General features: G+C 48.2%; 2 protein-coding genes and 1 pseudogene across 10 annotated transcripts in view; 1 reads left to right on the forward strand and 2 right to left on the reverse strand.

The window, feature by feature from the left end:
* LOC126545400 (uncharacterized) overlaps positions 1-22938 on the forward strand; it is a 101558-nt gene that overhangs the window by 15352 nt on the left and 63268 nt on the right. For all 9 annotated transcript variants that reach the window (XR_008608762.2, XR_007602377.3, XM_050193254.3 and 6 more), the window contains exons 7-9: positions 5195-5398; positions 12752-12972; positions 19573-19725. Coding sequence is in view for 7 of the 9 variants with exons in the window: in XM_050193254.3 (XP_050049211.1) it covers positions 5195-5398; positions 12752-12972; positions 19573-19725 (578 nt within the window). In the remaining 2 variants the exon portion in view is untranslated. The remainder of the gene's footprint in view (positions 1-5194; positions 5399-12751; positions 12973-19572; positions 19726-22938) is intronic.
* On the reverse strand, positions 874-2564 carry LOC140216279 (tigger transposable element-derived protein 6-like). Its single transcript, XM_072286674.1, has one exon. It carries the CDS (start codon positions 2449-2451, stop codon positions 874-876), a length of 1578 nt encoding a protein of 525 aa, XP_072142775.1. The 5' UTR covers positions 2452-2564.
* LOC140216729 (piggyBac transposable element-derived protein 4-like) lies at positions 20119-21916 on the reverse strand (annotated as a pseudogene).

Consider the following 22938-nt stretch of genomic DNA (forward strand, 5'->3'; position numbering starts at 1 on the left):
CATGATAGAGCAGTGCAAAATGGTTTTTCTTGCCCTAGCACTACTGAGTGCCGATAAGCAGTATGTCATTCCCCTTGACAGGCAACATTTTAAGAGAACTTAATATCTGGTGCTTCGTTTTCAGTGTCTGGTACCCAATGTATTTAACATTTTCATCCTTAAAAGTAACCTGATTGCATTAAACCCTATATAAGTGCATTCTATGCATCTTAAAGATTATTATGCACACCAAATTTGGTCTTGATTGGACCACAATAAGTACATAAAATGTCATACACAAAAGCCATGTTTGGCCTAAAATGTGAAGTTGAGAAAAACGCACTTGAAAGTTGTAAAAGTTGTTTATTTCTGTTGTAGCAGTGAAATCTATATTAAAATTGCACACAATGCAGGCCAGCGTATCCAGATCTGCACAACTTTAGAATTCACCTACACTATATGTTGTTCCCTCAGTCTGGGCAGCATGCTTAGTGGGCAGCATGCTCAAGACTAGCCTTCTTGGCTAGACAGTGACTGTGAGACACTGCTGTCAGCTTTAGTGACGTGCTGGAAGTCCTTCTCTTGTCGCACTCTTTGCTCAGCGCAACTAGTTCCCTTAGGAAAGCACTCCTAGTTCCTGCAGGAGCTGCTCATAGCCCTTGTGACCTTGGTTATACAGTGCAGTCCACTTATAACGATATCGAGAAAGACGGAAAATATGATCGTTATAACCGATGATCGCTATATCTGGACTGCAGTTATAAAAAAAAAAACGCGGAACATACCTTTGCAGCTCCGAACTCGAATTCGCTACTTGCTCTAAAGAATAGATCATGTAGAAAGTCGGCTGTGAAAAACAAACTTTATTTGTAGCGCCAATGATCGTGTCAAGGGTTAGGCGCCGAAATAGTCTGAAATCTGCACTTGCTTTTGCGGCAGCTTCAGCTTCACAACCGCGGTGTGCATGGATTCCAGCTGCTGCGCGAACACTGGCGGCAATCCTTTGGCATGCATAAAATCAATTAAGGAGTCGATCGACGGCAGTGCACTTTGCGTGGACATCGTGGTCGGGGTCAAGGAGCCACTGCCAATCTCGTCACTGTCGCTGCTGTCGCCACAGTCGCACAACTTTGCCGTCTGTCGAGACAGCACATCTTCGGCGATCGCCTCGTCAGTGACCTCATCGCAGAACGAGGCAGCACTGTCTGCAGTCAAAAACTCCTCCATCGACGCACCACCTGTGTCACCAGTAGGAACGAGCTCCCAGAGCTCGGTTATGTCGGCGGCTTCCACAGTGTTGGTCTCAGTGGGTTGGGGAAGTTCGTCCTGACGCACAAAGCCCGCCTTTTTGAAGCAGTTGTATATGGTTGACTGCTTTACTTCATACCATGCACCGTAAACGAAGCGCACGGCTTTCAAAAGGCTGATCTTCAGGTCAGGGGGCCCGTCTGCATGACCCGACGTTCCAGGAGCTGCGCGGTCAATGGCTAAAATTAGCCACTCCAGCATGCGCCGCCGATACAGGACTTTAAAGTTGGCGATCACGCCGGCGTCCAACGGCTGAAGGCCTGCCGTAGTATTCGGAGGCAGAAACATCAATTCTACAGATGTTAGCTTCGGGTTAACGCTGTGTGCGCTACAATTGTCAAGTAGCAACACTACTTTTCTTCCTTGGCCTTCAATTAAACTGTCGAACTCGAGCAGCCATTCTTCGAACAGGTCGCGGGTCATCCAAGCCTTCTTGTTGCTGCGATAGCGGACCGGGATGTGCTGATTCTTAAAGCACGTTGGCTTCTTTGATCGCCCGATCATGAAAGGCTTGAGACGATGGCTCCCGTCCATGCTAACGCACAGCAACACGGTCACCCTAAGTTTCAAGTGCTTCCCGCCGGGGCATCGATCTCCTTTAAGAGCGTGAGTCTTCGACGGCAACATTTGAAAAAACAAAGCAGTTTCATCGCAATTATATATGTCCTTCTCCACGTAGCGCTCCAGCACGCTGGGCAGCGTTGTCTGCAGCCACTGCTGCTTTGCCTCTGTGTCCAAAGACGCCGCTTCCCCTACCACGTTTTTGTAAAAGATTCCGTGCCGCTCTTTAAAGCGCTGAATCCAGCCTCCCCCAGGCTCAAAATTTGGCCGTCCCAGAAGAAAAGCGAAGTTTTTCGCTTTGGTGGCAAGTATTGGCCCACTAATAGGCACATTATGCGCGCGGGTTGTGATGAACCACTGGTAAAGCGCCTCTTCAACATTGGCGTACAAAGGGTCTCTAACCCTTTTCCGCTGATCGGCATGGCCGCCGATAGCTCCTGCCTTCACAATCGCGGTGCTCCCGGTTTTCAAGATGGTTGATATCGTCGACTGGGCGAGCTCATATTTCTTCACGAGGGCGCTCACCTTGAAGCCGCGTCGAGAGTCCTGCAAAATATCCATCTTCGTGTCAAGCGACACAGCTTTACGCTTTGTCGGCGCCATCTTCGAACTGGGTTGTACCGTTGGTCACGTTGGTTGCACGCTGCTTCGGTGGCGTCAGTCTGCTATCGCGAGAGAGAGACTGAGTGCGGGACGGGCGCTACCGCGCCGCTTTGCTTGTTGCTTTTTTCTCACTCTCTCTCTTTCGGAGCGACTGTGGCCTACGCGCATAGCAGCTAGCGCCATCTTGTGGCGCGCTGCGCCTACTCGTGCGCGGGCGGGGCGAGACGCGCTGCGCGGTAATGGCGGCAGATACGAACTTACGGAGGTAAACATCGCCTCGTCTCGACATCGTTCGTTTCAGGGAATTAAGCAACGCAAATGTTACGATTATTTTCCACGGGAAAAGCCATCTGGGCGGCAATATTTTGATCGTTATATCCGATATGCGGTGAATAACCTATCGTTATAAATGGTTTTTTTCCCCATAGACCTAATGCATAAAATGACTCTCATGTCGACCCATCGTTATAACCGATATATCGTTATATGTGGTATCGTTATAAGTGGACTGCACTGTACTACAGGACAGCGAGTGCTGTTGCCATCTCCATGACTGTGCGCAAGGCAAACCTCGTCTTGGGGCACGACATCCTAATCTTGCTGTTCAATGATTCAGCTCAGTTTTGAGTTTTTCCCTTGACCCAGCGAGTGAGTAGCTGTTCTTTGAGCCTTTTGTATGTGGGCAGCATTGTCTCACCTTGTCTGTTTGTGAGAATAGGGATGTGTGCTGGGGCTGCCTGCTTGAACTTGCACTAAGTGTTCTCCATCCGGACAAAACTTGTGGCTCTTGGCTGTATCCGTTGAGCATGAATGGAAGAATGATGGCTACTTGAAAGTAGCTCTGTATCTTCTGAATGACTGCATCTGTAAGCTTCTATCCTCATGGAATTTTGAGCTTTCGCAGGGCAGTTCCAAGCCGCTTGGCTACAAGGTTGGTGCAGTCTTCTTTTGTGATGGGCACACTTCCATACACCTTTGCCACTGACACAGCTGTATAAGCCTTGCTGTCGCCATCACTGAGGAGAGTTGTAAACCTCAGTGGTGTATGTACTGCAGGACTCTGTCCTCTTCCATATCCTCTTAGCAGCATTAGTCTCCATGGCATGTGCTGAGCAATGCACATTTTTTTTCGCACACTGGCATGTCAAAAGCTTGCCATATTTCTTCCTCCTCTTCGCTTTCAAATGTCTTGCGTGTACTGCAACTCTGGCACTAGTTGGACAAAACTTCAAAGTCTAGGCAAAGCCCCGTTTCCACAGAAATGGCTGTGCCTATGCCATTATGACTTGTGGCTTCATTTCTGCCAACTACCATCAAGCATTTATGTGCTGTTACTTTCCGAGCTAACTGCAGGTTATCAGCCACTGCTTTTGTAGCAGTGGGGTGCGCTTTCTTTGTTATGGCAGTGAACAACTTACGGTGCATCGGTTTTGGCAAACCAAGAGCTGCGCAAGATCGGAAGAGTTGTGTCCAGCTCCGATTGTGCATGCCGCAACCACTGCCGGGATGTTTGCGGTGAAACTCTCTCTTGGCCTAACCGAAGGGCGTGCTCCACAGTTTAGTGTCGTCCGCTGCAGCTGTACACCGCAATGGATACATTCACAAGATAACGGACGTGGAACACGCTGTGTTGTTGCAGCACAACTCCAAAAACGATGCAAGTCCTTTCGCTTTTTTGGCAAAGAAGGTTGTACCATTCGCATGCCGGACCTGCCGCGGCGCTCACTAGTATGTTCACACCTATCTCGCACATAAAGGCGCTCGCCGTTCATATCTTGGTTCTCGAAGATCCTTAACTTTTTCTCCGATGCGCTGATGAATTTGTTTACGCTGTCGACGAATCTTGAGCGTCTGGCTAACTCCAAACTGTTGAAAGTGTCGCTGTCACCGAGGTTAGGCTTGGCTGCCGCAGACGTCTCCGTTGCACATCGTTTGACTTTGCGGTGGGTTCCTTTGAACTTGTGCTTCGGCCAATACGTTTGAGAGCGAAAATCGCCTTCTCGGCATCCATAGAAACAAGGAGCTGAAAGAATGGGAACACGTTGAAAGAGAGCTGTGCGTCGCAAGAAGAGCAGACGAGCAGTGGCCGCAAGTGTGGCTGCATTGCGGGCAGCAGTCACTGGTGTGGCCGGAATCGCACCACGTTATTTACAAATACAATTAAAGCACTTGGTTTTGGCAGGGAATTTTTTTTATTATTACTTCCCGACGAGATTGTGACGTGGTAAAGCAGACTTGGAGAGAAAAGGCGTAGGCCTAGCACCTTGCACGGGCCCAATGGCGTGTGGTGCCGCAATTTGACGCATCATGCGCTTGAAAACCTTGTCTGGTCGCCTCGAGTTCTTTCACAGTTTATTAATAATTTCCTGATCATTTTTGGCTGTGGTTTCTTCTATGTGAAAGAGGAGGAAGGATCAATCTTGCTGAAACACTCAAATCGCCGTTTTGCGACGCACGTCTCCCCTTAAGGCACGTAAATTCGGATGTAGGCAATTAAGGATGCCTATTACACATTCTATCGGCTCTTGGTGCGACCATTTCATTCCACCTTTACTGTGCGCAGTTTTGTAGACAGCATTGGTAGAATACCTTACATTCTGTGTGTCTTTTTCTACAACATGACAAATTTGTAGGTGGTGCATTATGGAAAACCAAATTGATCATTTCATCCCTCTGGAAAGCGTGTGGCTATTTCGCTGTCATCAATGCCTTGGTGTTCTCCCTCACCTTTCTCTCTGTGCAGGGCGGGGTGGCCGGGGTGGCCGAGGAGGGGGTGTTGGTGGTGGTCGTGGTAGCCGCACGTTCCAGAACCGGGGACTGGGCAGCCACGATGGCTTCCCCCAGTCTATGGACACATGGACCAACAGCACGTCAGCCGGAGGGCAGCGGCCATCCAGGGGAGGTCAACCGCAGCAGCAACAGCAACAGCAGGATGCCATGCCAGTCGGTGGGTGGTCTTTAATTGTTCACTGAGGCACTAAATTTGGCTATGTATTTCACAGTAGTTGATTTGTTCTTCTGCATCTTTCTGAGCACAAGGTCATGGGTTCCCAGTTGCAGCATCTGCATTTTGATGCAGATGGAATGTGAAAATGCTTGTCGTAGCTAGCTTCGGGAGCACGTTGATGAAACCCAAAGTGCCCAAATAAATCTGGAGCCCTTCACTGCGGCATCTCTCGTAGCCCACTCTGCTGTTATTTAAACACTGTTTGTTGCTTCTTTGCAAATATTGATCAAACGTACCATATTTTTTTAAGTGCCGTACCTCTGCCATGGCGCGCTGGCAAAGAGCTGAATCACGTAGTGTGCTCGCTGCAGTTTCGTGCAGAGGATTACGAGTTCAACGCCAACTTACTGAAGTCGCGTCAAGTGCCTTTCAAAGCAGGCCGTCGTCGTAGTAGTACGGAACGACGCCGGCAGCGCGAGCCCTCAACAGCAGGTCACGTTCATCAGTGCCTAAATCGCTGAACTCGAGCCCAGCATCGCGAGCTAATGTGTCGTTGTCAGGGTCATCCATTGCAACGAGCGTCGAAGTTGGCGTCATAAAATAAAGAACCAGCTTATCGTCCTGCGCTTTCCTTTCCGCTAGCCACCATAGTTCTGCTTTCGCGCTGCTGTCTGCTCTGTTTTGGCTCTGTCTGGCCGCGCGTTTGCGTTTTGTGCAGAAAAGCCGAAGCGCCGTCCGCGGGAGCCGTTTTACTCACCGACGGCGCAACGTCACTATGAGACCATGACGTCAATACTCCTCAATCAGAGGGCGGGTGATTTGAACTGCGCCAGAGGTACGCGGACGCTTTAGAACGCATTTTCTCTTAAAATAAGTATCTTCGCACGAAACAAGCGTTTCGAGGTTTCTGGGATTGTATTTCAACAGTCCACGTTGACTTAATATTAACCTTTAGTGTCCCTTTAATGGCACAATAAAAAATGTTTTTGCATGGTTAGATACTGTATTCACTCTCATAATGATAGCACTTTTTCGTCAAAAAAGTTGACTCAAATTCAGGTGTGCGATCATTACGCGGGTTAAATTTTCGCGAAAAGAAAAATGTTTTTTCATCCTGCATTTGCTGTGGGATGACGACAGGTCAACAAACAGGCGGCTGCCGCTGTTACAGTGCGGAACACCAAAACAAAATGGTGGTTGGCGGAGCAAGCCGAACGCAATTTCTTTTTCTTCTCGTGAGTACATTACGCGCATTGAAACAGATTTTGTATCAGTAATGAATAACATTAATATCGACAAGCTTGTGGCAATAACGTAGCCATGTCCACTTTGAAGGGGCAGGATATCTATTATAGTTAAGGGGGGATGAGGGGATCGGAACTAACTTTTTCATTTTTTATCTTAGAGTGATGAAATTTGGCATACAGGTTCGAAATAGCATCAAACAGACAGCTGCAAAGTTTCACAATCATATCTTCAGTAGTTTTTATTTTATCATTATTTATATATTGCTCACATGTTGCTTGCTCGTGGAAAGCCTAGCGTGACAGCAAAATGGGTTATGGGTCTGTAAATGTTTTTAATAGTTACTAAGAAGTATAGTCTAAGTCAAGATTCTCTTAATTTCTTTTTAAATTTCTCTGCTCTTCTTCTAAACGATATAGTATGCACCTTCTCTTTATGTTTAGAATGTATCATGCTCCAATTATTGTGTAATAAAAAAATGGTGAGCCTAAATGGTAAATCTGAGACTGTCTTGACATAAGGCACACTTCACCAATTGCAGCAAAACAAACAGGATTAAAATCCGTGCTCCCATTGCCGTGCTATGCTTTCCACGAGCGAGGTGATAAGCTCAAAACAAACTTTTGAGAAAACAAGCCTCAAAGTTCCATACTGGCACACACTGTCTAGAATGCTCCTGCATTGTAGAATTTGGTGTCCTTGGCAGCAGGTGACTTCTTAGCCCTCTGTCCTTTCAGGAGATGGACTTTGTGTGCCTTCTTCATTCGCTGGGAGTCTTTCTCGACAGCCCGCTGAAGAGAGAGGGCACCAGGGCGCAGGCCCAATGTTGTGCACAGGTCTGAATAAGCTTTCAGACTGCCCGAGTTGTACTTTGAAATTGCCTCGTGCACTGCTGTTTCCACAGCAAACAGTGAGGCATGCTGGTCTTTTGATACTAGTGACCATATCACTGAATGGAGACTCTCAGCCGCGTTTTGAGTTTTGCCTCCTCTGCACCGGGCCAGCAACTGAGGGTCTGAGAGGCGCTGGTACACAGGCAGGAGTGCTTCAGCAACTTTAGCTGAAAGCTTGTACTTGTGAGCTGGTGCTGGCTGCCCTTCTGCCTCAGCTGACCGGTGGTTGCACCAGCTAAGGGGGCCAGGGGGACACAGCTCATGATGGGGCTCATCATCTGTTGATGTGATGTGGTAGTACGTTGCCATTACTGCCCTTTGCATTTCCTCGACTTCCGAGTGGTTCCGCAGAGCAAGGCCATAGTAGTTTGTCAGTTTTTTGATGAGCTGCTGTGTCAGGCCCCCCTTTCCACCTAGTGGCTCTCCTTTCTTTGCCTTGGCCACCAAAGAGCGAAGTGCAGCCCCCATTCGTTTTTTAACATGATTTATGCAGTCCTCTTTAGATAGCTGCACAAAACCATAAACTTCTTCATCACATAGAGTGCGAAACATGCGGCTGTCCCCGTCACAAACTATGTTTGTGTAACGTAGATCATTTCTGCTCAAGGAGCGCCTGAAGAGCTGTAGTGCAGCCTCAACCTCCATTCTTCCAGAATTCACATCAGTGTTTTTCTGGCACTGGTGTTGCTGCTTCCATTCAGCATAGTTGGGGTCACTTTCTGCTGGCTGTCGGCTGCACCCAAGGCAGAAGTTGGACAGAACTATGCAGTCCAACACAAGCCCTGTATGGAAATCAATTATACAGCCGACGCCGGTATGGGAGCTGTGGCCGCGTGTCAACCATGTGCCATCATACACTACTGTAATGTTCTTTGAAAATGTTGTCTCCATTTCAGTGTACACCTTTTTCACTGCCTCTACAGCATCTGTGAAGATGTTGTGTGCAGCTGCCGCTGCGGCAGGCTTGAAAGTCTTTTTGAGGTGCCCATCATATGTTTTGTGGTGTAACCCACGATGCGAGACATTCATGGTGGCCCAGAAGTCATTAAGAGCAGTTGGTCCTTTCCCAATGCTCTTTATTGCTTGCATAGCTCTGATGTTGACCTCGAAAGCTCTAGAGCCGCTCTTCCTTTGTGAGGACCACTCAGACTGTAGGGTACTACCACAGGAAATGCATGAAAGTACCATCTTCACAGCTAGTCCCAGTTCAGTCTCGCGGTGCACTGCTAGGCCGGGCTGCTGACAAGTTGGGCAAAGCGGGGAACCAATCAGCGAGTTCAAAGCAGCAACTTGAACAAGCATAAACTCCTCTTCTGGAGGTGCGGGAATGGCATTTTCCTGTGAGCCAGTCAGCCCGAACTTGCGCTCCGTTGCTGAAACCGCGCGAAGCGATTCGCGAACTCTCGACGCTTGCAGTTCTGCAGTTTCCGCGGACACAAATCGTGTTTCCAGGTGAGCTTGAATAGTGCGACGTTCACTGGGCGAACAGTCAACACTGCGATGAGCGGCAAGGTCGGCCGCCGGCGCATCCGCGGCAGCGAGCGTGCGCCCGCGTTGCAGCTCCGTCGAAGCGCCGGAACTCGTCGATGGCATGGGACTGCCTTCACTGGCGGTTGTTGGCTGCGGAGACATCTCGGCGTTGAACGACACACCGCGGAAGCGCGTCTCCGATGCTCTGCAGTCGGGCGGCGATGACCGCTGCAAGCTCACTCCGTAATCTGTGCTGGACGAACTTGCGACGGGACGCTCGCGTACGGCGAGACTCACTGGCATGTCGATCGTCACCGGTGAAGTAACACTGCGCCCGCGCTTCGACGGCAAAAGATCATGGTTCGTCTCACTATCGCTGGCTGGTGCTCGACTCGGCGCAAGATCCCGCAGCACGTTGGGCGAGAGATCGCACAGCACGTTGGGCGCGTACTCCGCCGATTCTGAACGGACGCTCGGCTCGGCCGAACCACCTGCTGACAATCGCCGCTTCTTCCTTGCTGTGACGGGCTTGCGTTTCCGCTTCCCGTAGGCATGCTTCGTCCGGTACTTCTTTTCGAACGTGCGCGGATCCATTGCACGTGGCCGACGTCCTCGAAACACAAGAGAAGGAAAGTCCAGAAAGGCTTCCCAGCAGCGGACAAAAGCAGACGCTCCTTGCGCTCCTTGCCTCGGCCGCCATTATGGCGCGGCGTCGACCAATGAGGAGGCGCCTTACAACGAGCCGCGGCGCAGAGCCAATCGGGGCGCGGCAGCCATTGGCTGCTCCGTGCTGCCACTCTCCTGTTTTTCTTTTTTTGTGCGCTTGCTGGCTGGCAGGGAAGGAAGGGAAGGGCTGGGACAAAGAGTCAGAGTCGGGCTTTCCAACGATACCAAAATGGCGGCGCTCCGTGGCGGGAAAGCCGAGCAGTCGCGCGTTGAACTTCGCGGCTTTTTCGCGATTTCGGGCGGATTTGTGGACGCCGGCACCGACAAATATATTTATTTTAAGTGCTTAGAGTTTGTTTTTCGGTGAAATATTTCAGTACAAGATAGAAATGATGCTGTAGATTCTGAAAAGCGTACTTTTCAAAAATCGATTTTTTTCGCGAAAATCGCGATCTGATCCCCGCTTCCCCCCTTAAGGAGTTACAATTGACAGCCTCTAATGGTCATCCCCAAATTAATTAATTACATAAGTTCGCCAAGATTTTCACATCTGCATGTTCACAAAGGCCCACTCTGGGCAATAAAGCTATTGATTTATTTTCTAAATACCAAAATAAGCAGAAAAATATTTTTCAGCTTTCCTTTGCATAATGTCTTACTAACGACTTGCAAAAACTCATTATAAATTTTTTTAATGAGGTGCAGGTAAAGATGGACAGCCTTATTGCACTCATCAATGTTTCAGGATCTAAGTGCAAAAGACAATGATTTTGTTTTCATTCGTTGTAAAATGGCACCGGGATGACTGAAAGCAACTGCACAAAAAATGAAAAGGTGAGAAAACGGAACTCAAAAGTTTCATTTGTTGTAAACGTACAGTCGCTGACCGTTTATTCGGACCTCACGGGGACTGCGGAAATGTCCGAATAAACAGGTGCCCGAAAAAGCAGATTAATAAAAAAAATGAAATCCTTTATTTCCACGTACTTATTCAGGCTCGGCAGTAGGCTTGAAGAAATCGTGAATGCGCCGTTGCACGCTGTTCCGTTGACGCGCAATCAGATAAGCCTGATTCTCGGAGAGGTTTGTACGGTCACTATAGGCGGCTGAAAGCACATTTACTGTTTGTGCACGCTCCGCATGCCACGGCAACGTAGCACATAGTGCGTCATCTTCCGACTCGGATTCATCGACCGGCGGTGTGGCAGAAACCTGACAAATGATCTCGCCATCGTCGAGTTCTGCGCATGTCAGTTCAGCAGTGTCAGCACCTGTGAAACTGTCAAATGAGACGGTGTCCAGAATCGCAGTGCAACCACTGTGCAGGTCTCGGCAGAACATTTTCCGCGTCAATAGGGAGCACATCGGAAGGCGACAAATCTTAGGCTTCCCAGCGCCCGCTTGCCGGCATTCCCCAGCGAAGTCTGCGCGGGCACTGTCGGCGCTATTAGACACTTGACGCGATGTTTCCGTACGCCGTGTTGGATCATCGAAATGTTGGATCGTCGAAACCTCGACACAGCACACAAAGCAACACCACCGTGCCGACACCAGTCGCACAAACGAAAAACTTGGCCTGCTCGCAGCGTCGTGCTACAGTGTACTAAAATATTGCCCCTATTCTAGCACACTGTAGTCGTGCGCGAAGAAACAAATCAGGTGCTGGATTGTCTTGACATGGCTTACTAAGCTGAAACCGGAAATGCTGTAGAACAACTCAATCGAACAAGGCAGAAATGATGATGATGAGCGGGGATTTCCAGTAGCGCCACTTCGTGGGGCAGCAAGGAGGCTCTGTTCAAAACAAAAATGGTGTTCAGCAAGTCGAACTATGCGCCAGTCATAGTCGGTGCATGATGCTCTCGATCGAGTTGGCTCAAGGAGCGTCCGAAAAATCAGACGAGAGGTTGCAATGTGTCCGAACTTTCGTCAGTTATTATACATCATGGTCTGTGGGGAGAATGGCGGTGCCGCGATGCTGACCGAATAATCAGGCTTGTCCGAATTGTTGGAGTCCGGAAAGTCGGTCGGCGACTGTACACCTTTATTTTGAGCACCTAAAACCCGCCGACGTTTTGAGTGCACTCAAAACGTCTGCTGTTGTCTCTCGTTGTGCAACCTCTTTATTAGTGGACTTGGGGAGCTGAAATCTGCAGTTCAATATTTGACGCGAGAACTTCTGCTCCGCCGCTGTCGCGACCACATAGCGGACCTAACATCACCATCGCTTGCGGACGTGGCTTTACCCTCACTTGCGGTCGCACCTTCACCGTCGCTTGCAGTCGCGTAGGTGTTCTGTGGTTGCGCGCTTTCCCAGTCACTAACATCAGCAAGCTCGGCGGCATCCGCTTCTACGAGTAGTTTTCTCCCTCTTTTTCACGCCTTTCGTGGTCTTCCGTACACGTGGGCTGTTCCACGTGTACGGGGCTCCTTTGGGGCTCATCGCAGAAAATGTGCGTAAGCTGCCACGATCGTCAATCACGTTAATAGGAACGCGCAGCTCGCTGCTGTGCAAATGCGCACGAGAGGTTTGTCAGCAATTCAAATCTACAACAGCCAATAGGAGCGTGCCCTGTGCCCCATGTGACTGCTACGCCCAATTGCAATGCCGCATTCACTTTTTTTTATTTTTTTTTCACTTGCGTTTGCTGGTGTATTTTTCGGCGGAGAAATGCATCGCTCCGGCTATCTTTAGCTCCGTCTCTCCTCTTTACGATGATACCAAGATGGCGGCGCTGCGTCAACGTCAATTTTTGATGACAGCACTCTACGAAAGTGTTTTCTCGATTTATGCCGCATATTTTGTTATAATATTTCACGACAAGGTAAATAAAGGTTCGTGGATCAAAAAAAAATTTAATCAGAAAATAGAACATTTTGACAATTTGACCACTTCAATTGCCGCGTCCCCCCTTAAGGATGTTTAGTCGTGCTGTTCTGTTTGTGTCATGCATTCTACTTGGTCATATTGCCTCTTGTTTACCATGGATATCCCTTGCTGATTTTGCAAGTGCGGAAATGATTGTGGAAATAAAACTAAAGCATTTGGCTGACAAGAGTCCTTTGCTTTCCTTCTCAGGCAACTGGAACGACCTGGCGGTCAGTGAGGACTGGAGTGAGGAGGACTGGACTGGTCAGCTGGAAACGAAAGTGTTCACGGCAAGTGGAGTGGCTGCAAATCCTCCGCCAGCACCCGACACAGCAAGCATCATACAGCTGTTGAAGGAGTCTCCACACGAGTCAATCAGTGTTGCCCAGTACAACCAGCAAGCTACCGAATCTATCAAGGCAGCTGTTGGGGTGAGCTTTCTGTCGTCCTAGCATGCAGGGGAGGAAACAGACCACGGGAGGTTTGGGTAGGAATGCATCGGCAATCTTCTTTCCAAAATGAATGGTTGAGATTGTGAAAGTCTTAATTTCTTTATTTACAACATGTTCCTTTGGTCCCTTTTTAGTTTTCATTTTTTATGAGGTGATTGTGCAGCAGGCATTTAGACTATTCGTTGCATCATTAATTCAGAAAAAGTCGTGGAAACGCAAAAATGTCACAGACCAGAACTGTTTTTGAAGAAATGTAGTTTAAAGAGAAAAAAGGAATTGAAATAGACCGAACAGTCATGAAAAGATACGGTATTTACTCGATTCTAACGTGCCCTCGATTGTAATGCGCACCTTTTTTTCGTGACCAAAAAATTTTTTAAAAATGAGAACCTCAATTGTAACGCGCACCCGTTTTCCATGAACAAAAAAAAAAGAGTACAAACCACGTACCTCGTGCTTTCATATAAAAATACTATTTTCTCTCATTTGGAAAAGACGATTTATTCCCAATACACTAAAGTTGCAATGAATAAAAACACAAATGAAAGCAGCGTACCTTGCCACCAAGATTTTCACTGCACCGGTACGAGTCGCCTGGGACAATTGATATCACTCATCGCTATCAGACAACTCCTTATCGCAATCAACAGACCAAAGCATTTCATCCTCGGTGCCGTCCATGGCATTCGAAATCCTGCACTTTTTAAAGGCCTTGTTGACTATGGCAGACGGGATCGTGCACCATGCATCTTTCACCCACCCAGCAAAGTCCTGCAGCAAGGCACACTTCATTTTATTGGCGGGCATGAATTCGTGGCAGCCACTTACAAGCCATTCGGTGTAGAGCGCCCGAATTCTATCTTTCACTGCTTGTTCAAGCAACGAGTGGCTGGAGCTGCGATGTCATGCTGCTGGGTATCATGACAAGGTTGGTGTTGCATGCAGCCAGCTTGTCCTTGTTGCACTGGTCAAGGTGGCACCTGAACGCGTCAAGCACAAGCATCCCACGCAGACCCAAACTGCCGCCGGATCTCTTCCGCCAAACATTATCATTTCAGTCAGCAACCAAGTCCGTGGTCATCCTACCTTTTTCATTTGTGTGCACAATCCCGCCACTTGGAAACACGATTCCTTTTGGGAGCGTCTTCTGTCTGAAGATAAGATATGGGGGCAGCTTGTGCCCATCTGCAGTGCAACAAAGCATTGCAGTGACTCTAGTTTTTTCGTGGCCATAAGACAAAACGCATGCTTGCTTCACCCCCTTCTTTTCAACGGTTGTGGTGGCAGGCATGTCAAAGTAGAGGGGCGTCTGATCAACATTTCCAATCTGTCCGAAGTGGTAGCTGTTTCTATGGCGCAACTTAAAGCGTACCGCTGAAAACTGCAATTTCTTTTCATATTCTTCGGGCAATTTTTGGCATATCCCTGTCCACCTTTTAAGGGGGGAGGCTACCCTTGAGGCCGAACTTTTTTATTTTTTAAGATATCCAGATGAAACTTTCAGGGTACGTTCACACCACGGAACTATGAGGAACTGCAAAGTTTCATGAAGATATGTTTATTAGTTCCAGAGTTATTGAGGTCTAACTAGGTGATTCATGTATATGCCTGAGGAAGAGCCTGGAGAAATGCCAGCACATTGTAGGAAGCTGAAATTCACTGTGATGGTCCCTTGATAGATATCCCAGGGGGCTAAAGAGCCCTTTTCTTTAATTTCCCCTCCAAAAAATTTTAAGACAACCTTGAATTTGCTGTAGCCAGTATTGACCACATTCATCAAAAATTAGTTGCTTATTATAAATTAACTGCACCAGCTTTCAAAAAAAGAAGCCTGTTACCCCCTGGCAAAGTCATTCAGGAACAGAATAAAAAAAACGACATACAAATCTGAAGAGCGGTTCTTGAGATATCGCCTTCCCCAGCACCACTACTAGCGAAAAAATCCATTCCGAGAAAACAGGCCTTAAAGTTGAACACGTGTTTTTTTATTAGAAAGCTCCTGCGGAGCTTCTAATAAGCTCGATCTTGCGGCTCCAGGCACATCAGTATGTCGGATTTTCGACTGGCGACAGCCGAAAGCACAGTTCCGCCGCTGAAAAGCGTCTACGCAGTCGGCACTCGCTACGGAAGATGGGAAGTTCGATGCTCGTACAAGACGCATATCGCGCTCCCGCGCACTGAACATCTGCACTGTCTTGGGCTTTGCCGGCATCGCGTGCAGCGAAGAACTAGCGGAAAAAAAATAAAGCTGAGCAAATAATCTAAAAGATAGCGCAAGGCGATGAGCAGCTCGCAAGCTCATGTTGAGGCGGACGGAGCAAGGGGCAACAACGACGCGAGCGCGGCGGGCGCGCCATCAAAGGGAGCAGCCGCCTCCTCCCTCGCAGCAGCCAATGGCAGGCGCGCTTTAGCCCGCGAGATTTGAGCAGCCGCCGCCGCCCGCGCAGCAGCCAATGGCGGGCGCGCTTTAGCCCGCGCGATTTGAACGCGCTGCTCCGGCCAATCAGCGCTCCGCATCACATCGCGGGAAAACGCCAATAGCGCCTCAACCGCGCCGACGATGCCATTTTGCAAGGCGGCAAAATAGAGACAAAGAATTCACGGTCAAAACGACACCAATATGGCGCGGGCAGGCCGCATGGGCCGGGAATGGCGCGCGCGCGAAGTTTGACTTCATTTCGGCATTTGCGCGTGTTTTGTGGGCCGCGGTGGCCTCAAAAGTAGCGTTTTTTTGGTACTTTACGGTTGAATTAGGTGCTGATAATTACAGAACAGGTAGTTTATGAGACATAGAACCCAAAAGTACCGTAAAAACCGGAATATAGGTCGAACTTTTTTTCAAAGACCCATCGCGAAAAGTCGACCCTCGACTTATATACCGGACATTGGCGGAAAAACTACGGAAGTCTTGCAACAATGGGCGGATAAAGTAAACAGCCGCCTTCGCCATCGCCATCAGCAGCATGGCGGCGTGGCGACGCGGCGACGCTGTGGCACCTGTGACACCGGCATTTTGCGTTTCCATTGTCGCAAAGTTATATTAATTAAAGGCTGCACTTTCATTTTGTTTCAAAATGAGCGGGAGCGGAAGCCGACGTCAATTCACCGTCGCCTTCAAGAAAAAGGCGATTGAGTACGCGGAAGCCCACGGCAACCTGGCGGCACAGCGCGAACTTGAAGTATCCGAAAAGAGCATTCGGTAGTGGCGGAGGCAAAAGCAACGTATTACAACTTGCAGCAACCAAAAGAAAACGTCATTTCGTGCCGGATCACAGTGGACTGCAGAACTGGAAGGCAAGGTTGCGGAGTCCGTCCGCGAGCTGCGTGTAAGATCGCTGCCTGTGACTGCCGAATGCATCCGTTTGAAAGCGGTAGAGATCGCACGCGCCTATGGACTGGGCAGCGAGAAGCACTCGTCATCCGACTCTGATCAAAGGCGTTGCTCTGATTCGGAGTAGCGCTTGCGCACTTCGTGCCCTTCTGTGTACTGTACACCCGACGAACTTTTAACAGTATCGCGCGACCATCGACCCGCGTGTTTGTCAGCACCTTATCATCACTGCACGGAGCGGCGAAATAGCGAAAGTAAGGGCATGTGTACACATGCGCGTATCTCGTTTGTTTCGCTGCTCAACGCCATTAATAAGGTGTTGACAAGCACGCGTGTCGATGATCGCGCGAAACCGCTAAAAACTTGGCCGGGTGCACATGCGAGCAGCATTTAAATAAATACTGTCACCATTGTGCAACCCCCCGAGTCGCATTTGTTACAAGGTAAGGGTGTCATGTCTTTCGGTACTTTTGCCATTGAAAAGGATATTTTTTTTTTTTCATTTTGAGGATTCGTTAGTTGGGGGATCGACCTATATTCCGGTCAGACCTATAGTCCGGTTTTTACGGTAAGATTTTTCAAAAATCGACTTTCTCGCGATTTTTCGGTTTTCAAGGGCCGCGTCCCCCCTTAAGAGAAAGGCCTTTCCTTTTCATAAAATTTGATAGCCAGCATCTGCTCGCTTCGAAGTCACTCCGCATTGGCCCTTTCTGTAGGGCTAGCTGCATCGCCCGCACTTTGAGCAGATCGGTCGTCACAGGCCGCTGTGCCGCTCGCTGCTCTTGCACGTGTTCCACGAGCTGCTCTTCTATTTCAGCGAAGTGGCCCTGCTTCGGTCCACTGAAACCCTTCCTTGTTGCTTTGCTGGCGAAAATATTCTTCTGTTTGCGCCAGTCCCGCACACAAGTTTTGGGAATTCGGAACACCCGTGATGTAGCCCGATCTCCGTTCGTCTCCGTACACGTAACTTGTTATATGCGGCATCATGGTGGACTCTGCGTGTCTGCGCAGTCAGTGCTTCCATGCTGATTGAATAAAAAAAGATGGGCGGTAGATTACACCAGCGCCTGGTTACACGTACAGCGTGGAGGTATGCACATGGAGGAAGCTGCAGCAGCTAGGCTGGAAGCGTGTACGAGATGGACATTTTTCGAATGCCGATGGCGATGTGGTAACGCGGATTTACGGTCGTACTTGATTCTAACGCACATACAATTATTCGTCCCATTCTGTCGGAAAAAGGGTGTGCGTTAGATTCGAGTGAATACGATAATTCTATATAAATGTTGTGAAGAATTACAACAACAAAAAATTTCATACCAGTTGTAACAGCACTTTGTTGAGGAAATGAGCTAATAGCGGTGTTACATGGACCCTTCCGATCTGGATCAAAGTCGTCGACTGCAATCGGCTCCTTTCTGCAGCTTGCGTAAAGGAGCCAGTTGCGGCAAAGAAATTCAGTGTGGAATAGGCTCAATCAGAATCAAAACTGCACCATACAACACCCGTATACCTTCGGTTTGTTGTGGCGTAAAATAGGGATATTCTGCTCAAGTGGGGATGTTACTTTCGAAATGAACTTCCTTGCCTTTTGTTTTCATAGATTTTGATAAAAATTGGCAGAGGTAGTGGTAATGTTTCTGTGGTACTGAATGGTTAGATGTGTTACTGTGTTACTTCCAAATACTGAAGCTCAGCATATTAGTTGTATCTAGCCTGACATTACATCAATGACCCTTTGTGCATTGAAAACAGATTTTTTAATGAAATACAGTCTACACTCGTTACAAACGACCCGTGTACAACAGACTTTCGGATATAACGGACCATATTTCAACCTTGGTTTGTTCTACCTATTTATTAACGCATTCAAGTTAGCTTTTCACAGACCGTGCTACAATGGACTCTGCTACAGCAGACGAAATTAGTAGCAATTTTTTTCAGAATCTGGCGTATAAAACATATTTTGCGATGTCAACATGGACTGACAACTTATTTTCAAGGGTCAGTCGACGATACCGGCTCAATATCGCGCGCGAGAGTAAGGCCGGGCGGCAATGTGCTGTCTTTCGTGTGTGAGGCACAGGAGGAGGCAACGGAGAGTGGGGTTCTACTTTTGAAAGTGATCTGCGATGTGAACAAAGTGCTCCCTGCACAGGAGCCAGTATCTTGAAAGCGGTCTGCAACATGGCCAAAGTGCACACCCCACACGTCTCATCTTCAAAGCAATCTGCAATGTGGACAAAGTGCACCCAGTGCTGGTAGCATTGTATGCGCCGTGCTTTCTATGTTCGCGTTGAAGCAAGAGACCGCACGAAGGTTAGTTCACTCACTACTGCCGCGCTTCCTCACTCCGTTTTGACAGCAACTTCCGGCAGTCATCGAGCGAGATAAAACTACTACTTCTTACTTCGCATAGCTGTCTACTGATTTGCTATTGCAATCGAGGCTTTGCCTTTTGGGTGAAACTGAGACCTTGTTTTTTATTTTGGACATTCCATCCTTTGCAATGACGTTAGACATAGTGACCAAAGTTTCGGAAGTGAGGTGTTTCGGATATTACGGACTTCACATAAACGTGTTTTTTGTTGGGTTATCAGGGGTCTGTTGCAGCGAGAGTCGACTGTAGTATTATAAGTGAACTTCACCCATATTGAAGGTATCTAACGGAAGACTTGAGATGTGTTGAGCATACGCGGGCACGTCACAATGTTCACTGAATCACAAGTTGGTAAGGTACAAGATATAGAAATACCACTTTGATGAATGAGTGTGCAAGGTCACCAGTGACGTGCGCGCATGTGCTTTTCAAGCCGTCACAACCTAAGTATGAACCCTGCAGCTCCACCAAGATGCTACATGAAGGCAGACACAAAAAGAACACACACTTGCCATACATTTACTTAGGCGATCACGTGTTGAACAATATGATGGAGAGTGCAGGCCAGGCCAAAAGTGACGACACTGCTCTAGATTAATAGCACTGTGACCATGGTCATTGCTAGCACTGCTAAGTGCTATCCTAGTTGATTTTTGGAAATGTGCCAGCTTCTGGCTGTCTGTACTTTCACGTTTTTATTTATTTGTTTATTTATTTATTTGCAAGTTCATCTGTGGCTGTTTACAGCATTTTGTTGGACACCTAGCAAGTTCTCTTTGCATTTTTTGTAGTTTGGAATCAACCTTGTTAGTTTGTTGTCGCATGTGGTTGCCCTGATTTCATGGGGAACCCCTCTGTCCATTGCCAGGTTGGCTCGGCAGCCAATTCTGTGACCGGCAGCAGCTACCCCGTGGCTCAGACGGTGTCCTCTGCAGACGTCTCTTCTGTCACAACCTCCAAGCCAGTCCCTGCGTCCCAGCGGACAAAGACGCCAAGGGTGCGGGTGCCACCTCCCTCAAAGGTCAGTGAGAATGTGTGTAGATAACAAGCAGCAGAATTCAGGCCAGGGCTTATGCATTCACTAGTGCACGTACTGGGGGCACTAGGTGCTATCATGCGATTCTGGAATCCGTTCAACTTCAAGAGGAGATGAGGCACGTTAAATTACTTCATTTGCGCAAACAATCTTAATGAAATTCGCACAGTCAGTGTATTTTTACCAGCTGACCAGAAATGCAATTATTTTTTTCCTATGATAAATATTTTTCATGATATCCAAAAGAGCATGTTCTTTAAGGGGGGGAGGAGGGGATCAGAATTAACTTTTTTGTTTCTTGACAGAAAGGGCTGAAATTTGGCACACACATTGCAATAAAGAGACAAATTTAAAATTTCATTAGGATATCTTAACTCTTTCGTTACCGCGAGAAAATGGCCGTTTTTCATAGGTCTCGGAAGAAATTTTTTTGCCAGTACAAATAATACTCCAGAACACGTTGCAGCATGCCAAATTGCACATAATGGAATGCTCTTTCCAAAAACATAAGTTACAAAGCAAACAGTTTATTAGGGAACACACAAAAAATTCGGAAAAGTGCCATTTTCGTGGCGAGTTGATAAAAATAAGAAAGAAAAGGCACAATATCTACATACACATTATTAACAAAGAAAATTTAGAATATACATTTTGAAGATCAATGACTCAGGAATACTGTCTAAAAAAATTAGTTCTCTGTACCGCGCCGTTCTTCAGCTACATAAAAAAAACTAAAGACCGGGAACAGCTTCAGCGCTCGTGCCATGCGGTGAAGCAGTTGCGCGTTTTCGTGAGGCACAGGTGCACTTCGCAGTTTTCGCAGAAAACGTTCGTCTTTTGTTCGATTTTTCGGTCCTGATAGCACATCCTGCAGTTTCGCCTTTTCGGCATCTTTTGCGGATGGTGCGGCACTTCTTTTGGGACAGGATGTACTCTGGCAACCTCTTCATCTTCAAGCTCGAGCAGCTGTGGAGTGAGCTCCATCCGAAAAGAAAGTTGGTCGAAGTGGGCGCTCCTGTGCAATTCCGGTGTTGAGAGGTGTTGCTGGCGGTGCTCTTGAAAAAGAACGAAGCTATTCACAACAGCCATGTCAATACAATGAAAGAAGAGCGTCTTCCACCACCTCACGCACTTCTTCAAAACGTTATAGGATGCAATCAGCTGATCCGACTTATCAACACCAAGCATCCCGGAATTATAGTCGTCAATCAGTACCGGCTTCTCGATTGGGATGATAGTCCACACGCCGCCTCTTCTCTCTTTCCTTGTGGCTGTAACATGCCTGTTGGCAGTGTGCGCTGTTGACATCATGTGAACAACCTTCTTGTCCTTCCATTGCAAATAGAGGATGTTGTTCCGTCGGAGCCACCGAACATCACCTCTGTTTGCCTTTTTCTCCCATGACACGTCCTTCAGTTCAGATGGGAAGCACCGACGATCTTTACGTGTCGTGCCACAAGCGAGGGTTTTGCGATTTAGCAGGTGAGCAAAGAGAGACGCAGATGTGTAAAAGTTGTCCATGTAGATACCGTATCCTTGATTGAGGTATTTATCGCACAGTTGCGTCACCACATCAAATGCTAGTCCACTTGCACTAGCTGTTTCCCGTTTGCCTGCGTACACATAAAATTGAACGGAATAGCCAGTCTGCGAATCAGCAAGCACCCACAATTTATATCCCCACTTTACAATTTTGTCCCGCATGTATTACCGAATACCCGATCTTCCTTTCGATTTGACCATTCTTTCATCCACAGAGAGGTTCCGCGCAGGTTGAAAAAGTTCTGCTGATGTAGTATTCACGTGTTGCAGAAGCCACAATACGCGGTGCAGCCTGCCGTGCGTAGCTGCAGTAGTCGCCTCCGGATCAGTGACACTTAGGAAGCGCAGAAGTGCAGAAAACCGTCTCCTTGGCATAACGTTCCGAGGAAGAAGCCCTGAAAAAAGCCTACTGGTATTCCAGTAAAGGTGGATGCGTGGCACGTTCACAATGCCCATATAAATGAGCAGTCCGATGAACTTCACTAGTTCGTCGGGAGTCACTTCCTTCCACGACCCATCTCTTTCAGCATAGCTTGGAAGCTCCAAAATATGCATCCAAGCATATTTATTCGTGTTCTTGCAGATAGTATTTATCACTTCTGCGGTGAAGAACAGGAGGAAAAAATCGCGCGCCGTTGTAAAACGTCTTGCGCTGCTCCGAACTGCTGGGCCGAGATGTGCTCCGGGCGGCCTTGTTGGCGTGACCTGAAGTTTCTTCACAGCCGGTGGCAGCACATCCTGGCCTAGCGACGTACGGACCCTGCAGATAACAAGAATAGCTCTAAGCTTGTGCACAAAGGTCGGCAGATAAGCGCCGTGCGACGCCGGTGACTGCTCAAGGCCGTAAAGGTAACTCACCGGTGAGCAGCTGCGGATGTCCCGGGCTGACTTGAAACATCGTCGCCGTCAGAGCTTGAAGCAGAAGTACTGTCATCTTCGGACTCGAAGCTCGAATCCTCGTCACTAAAATCAGGTTCGGGTGAAGAATACTTTCGAGCAGAACGCTTTCCGCGCGGCGCAGTCGCGTCGGACGACGACGCCATGGCAGAGACCGGAGCGACTGGCGTTGTAGCGATAGTAACACCGGATGCGGCCCTCTGGCGGATTTAGGATTTAACAAGCGAAACCAAAACTGCTGCAAACTGGCTGTAAAGGCCAGGTATACATGTTGGACATGCGGCGGACCTTCAGGAATGCGTTTTCGTGGAATAAAACCACCCGGACTCCAAGTCAAAGCTCACTAGTGAATAGCTGGCGTCATTTTCGGGTAATTATCTCCACTCAACGCCGCCAGATAACGAAGCCGACAATATGATTCAATATTTGACTTGCTGGGAGCCTTTTGATCACAAAAATTTGACGCTAATGCTGAATTACCACGAGTGGCAGTTTTTTTTCTCAAGCGCGGCCGCCACGCCCCCTTTTGCAACAACACGTGCACATTAGTTCTCAAAAAGGCGCATCAAAAATCAGAACGTCGTCAGAGCGGGGAAATTTAAACTGTTTCTACAAGTGCACTGCCTAGACTAACCACTGGATGGCGCTAGCTGCACGAGAAACGATTCCAACATGTCGAAATCGGCCGTTTAAAGCATCGATCACCGGTGATCGATTTGAATAGGCGTGGTAACGAAAGAGTTAATTAGTTTTTCTTTT

Source organism: Dermacentor andersoni, chromosome 3 (genome assembly GCF_023375885.2).
Source record: "Dermacentor andersoni chromosome 3, qqDerAnde1_hic_scaffold, whole genome shotgun sequence".
NCBI lineage: Eukaryota > Metazoa > Arthropoda > Arachnida > Ixodida > Ixodidae > Dermacentor > Dermacentor andersoni.

Bases quoted from the DNA above. Each gene is read 5' to 3' on its own strand.
- LOC140216279 (XM_072286674.1), bottom strand. From the start codon at position 2,451: ATGGCGCCGACAAAGCGTAAAGCTGTGTCGCTTGACACGAAGATGGAT.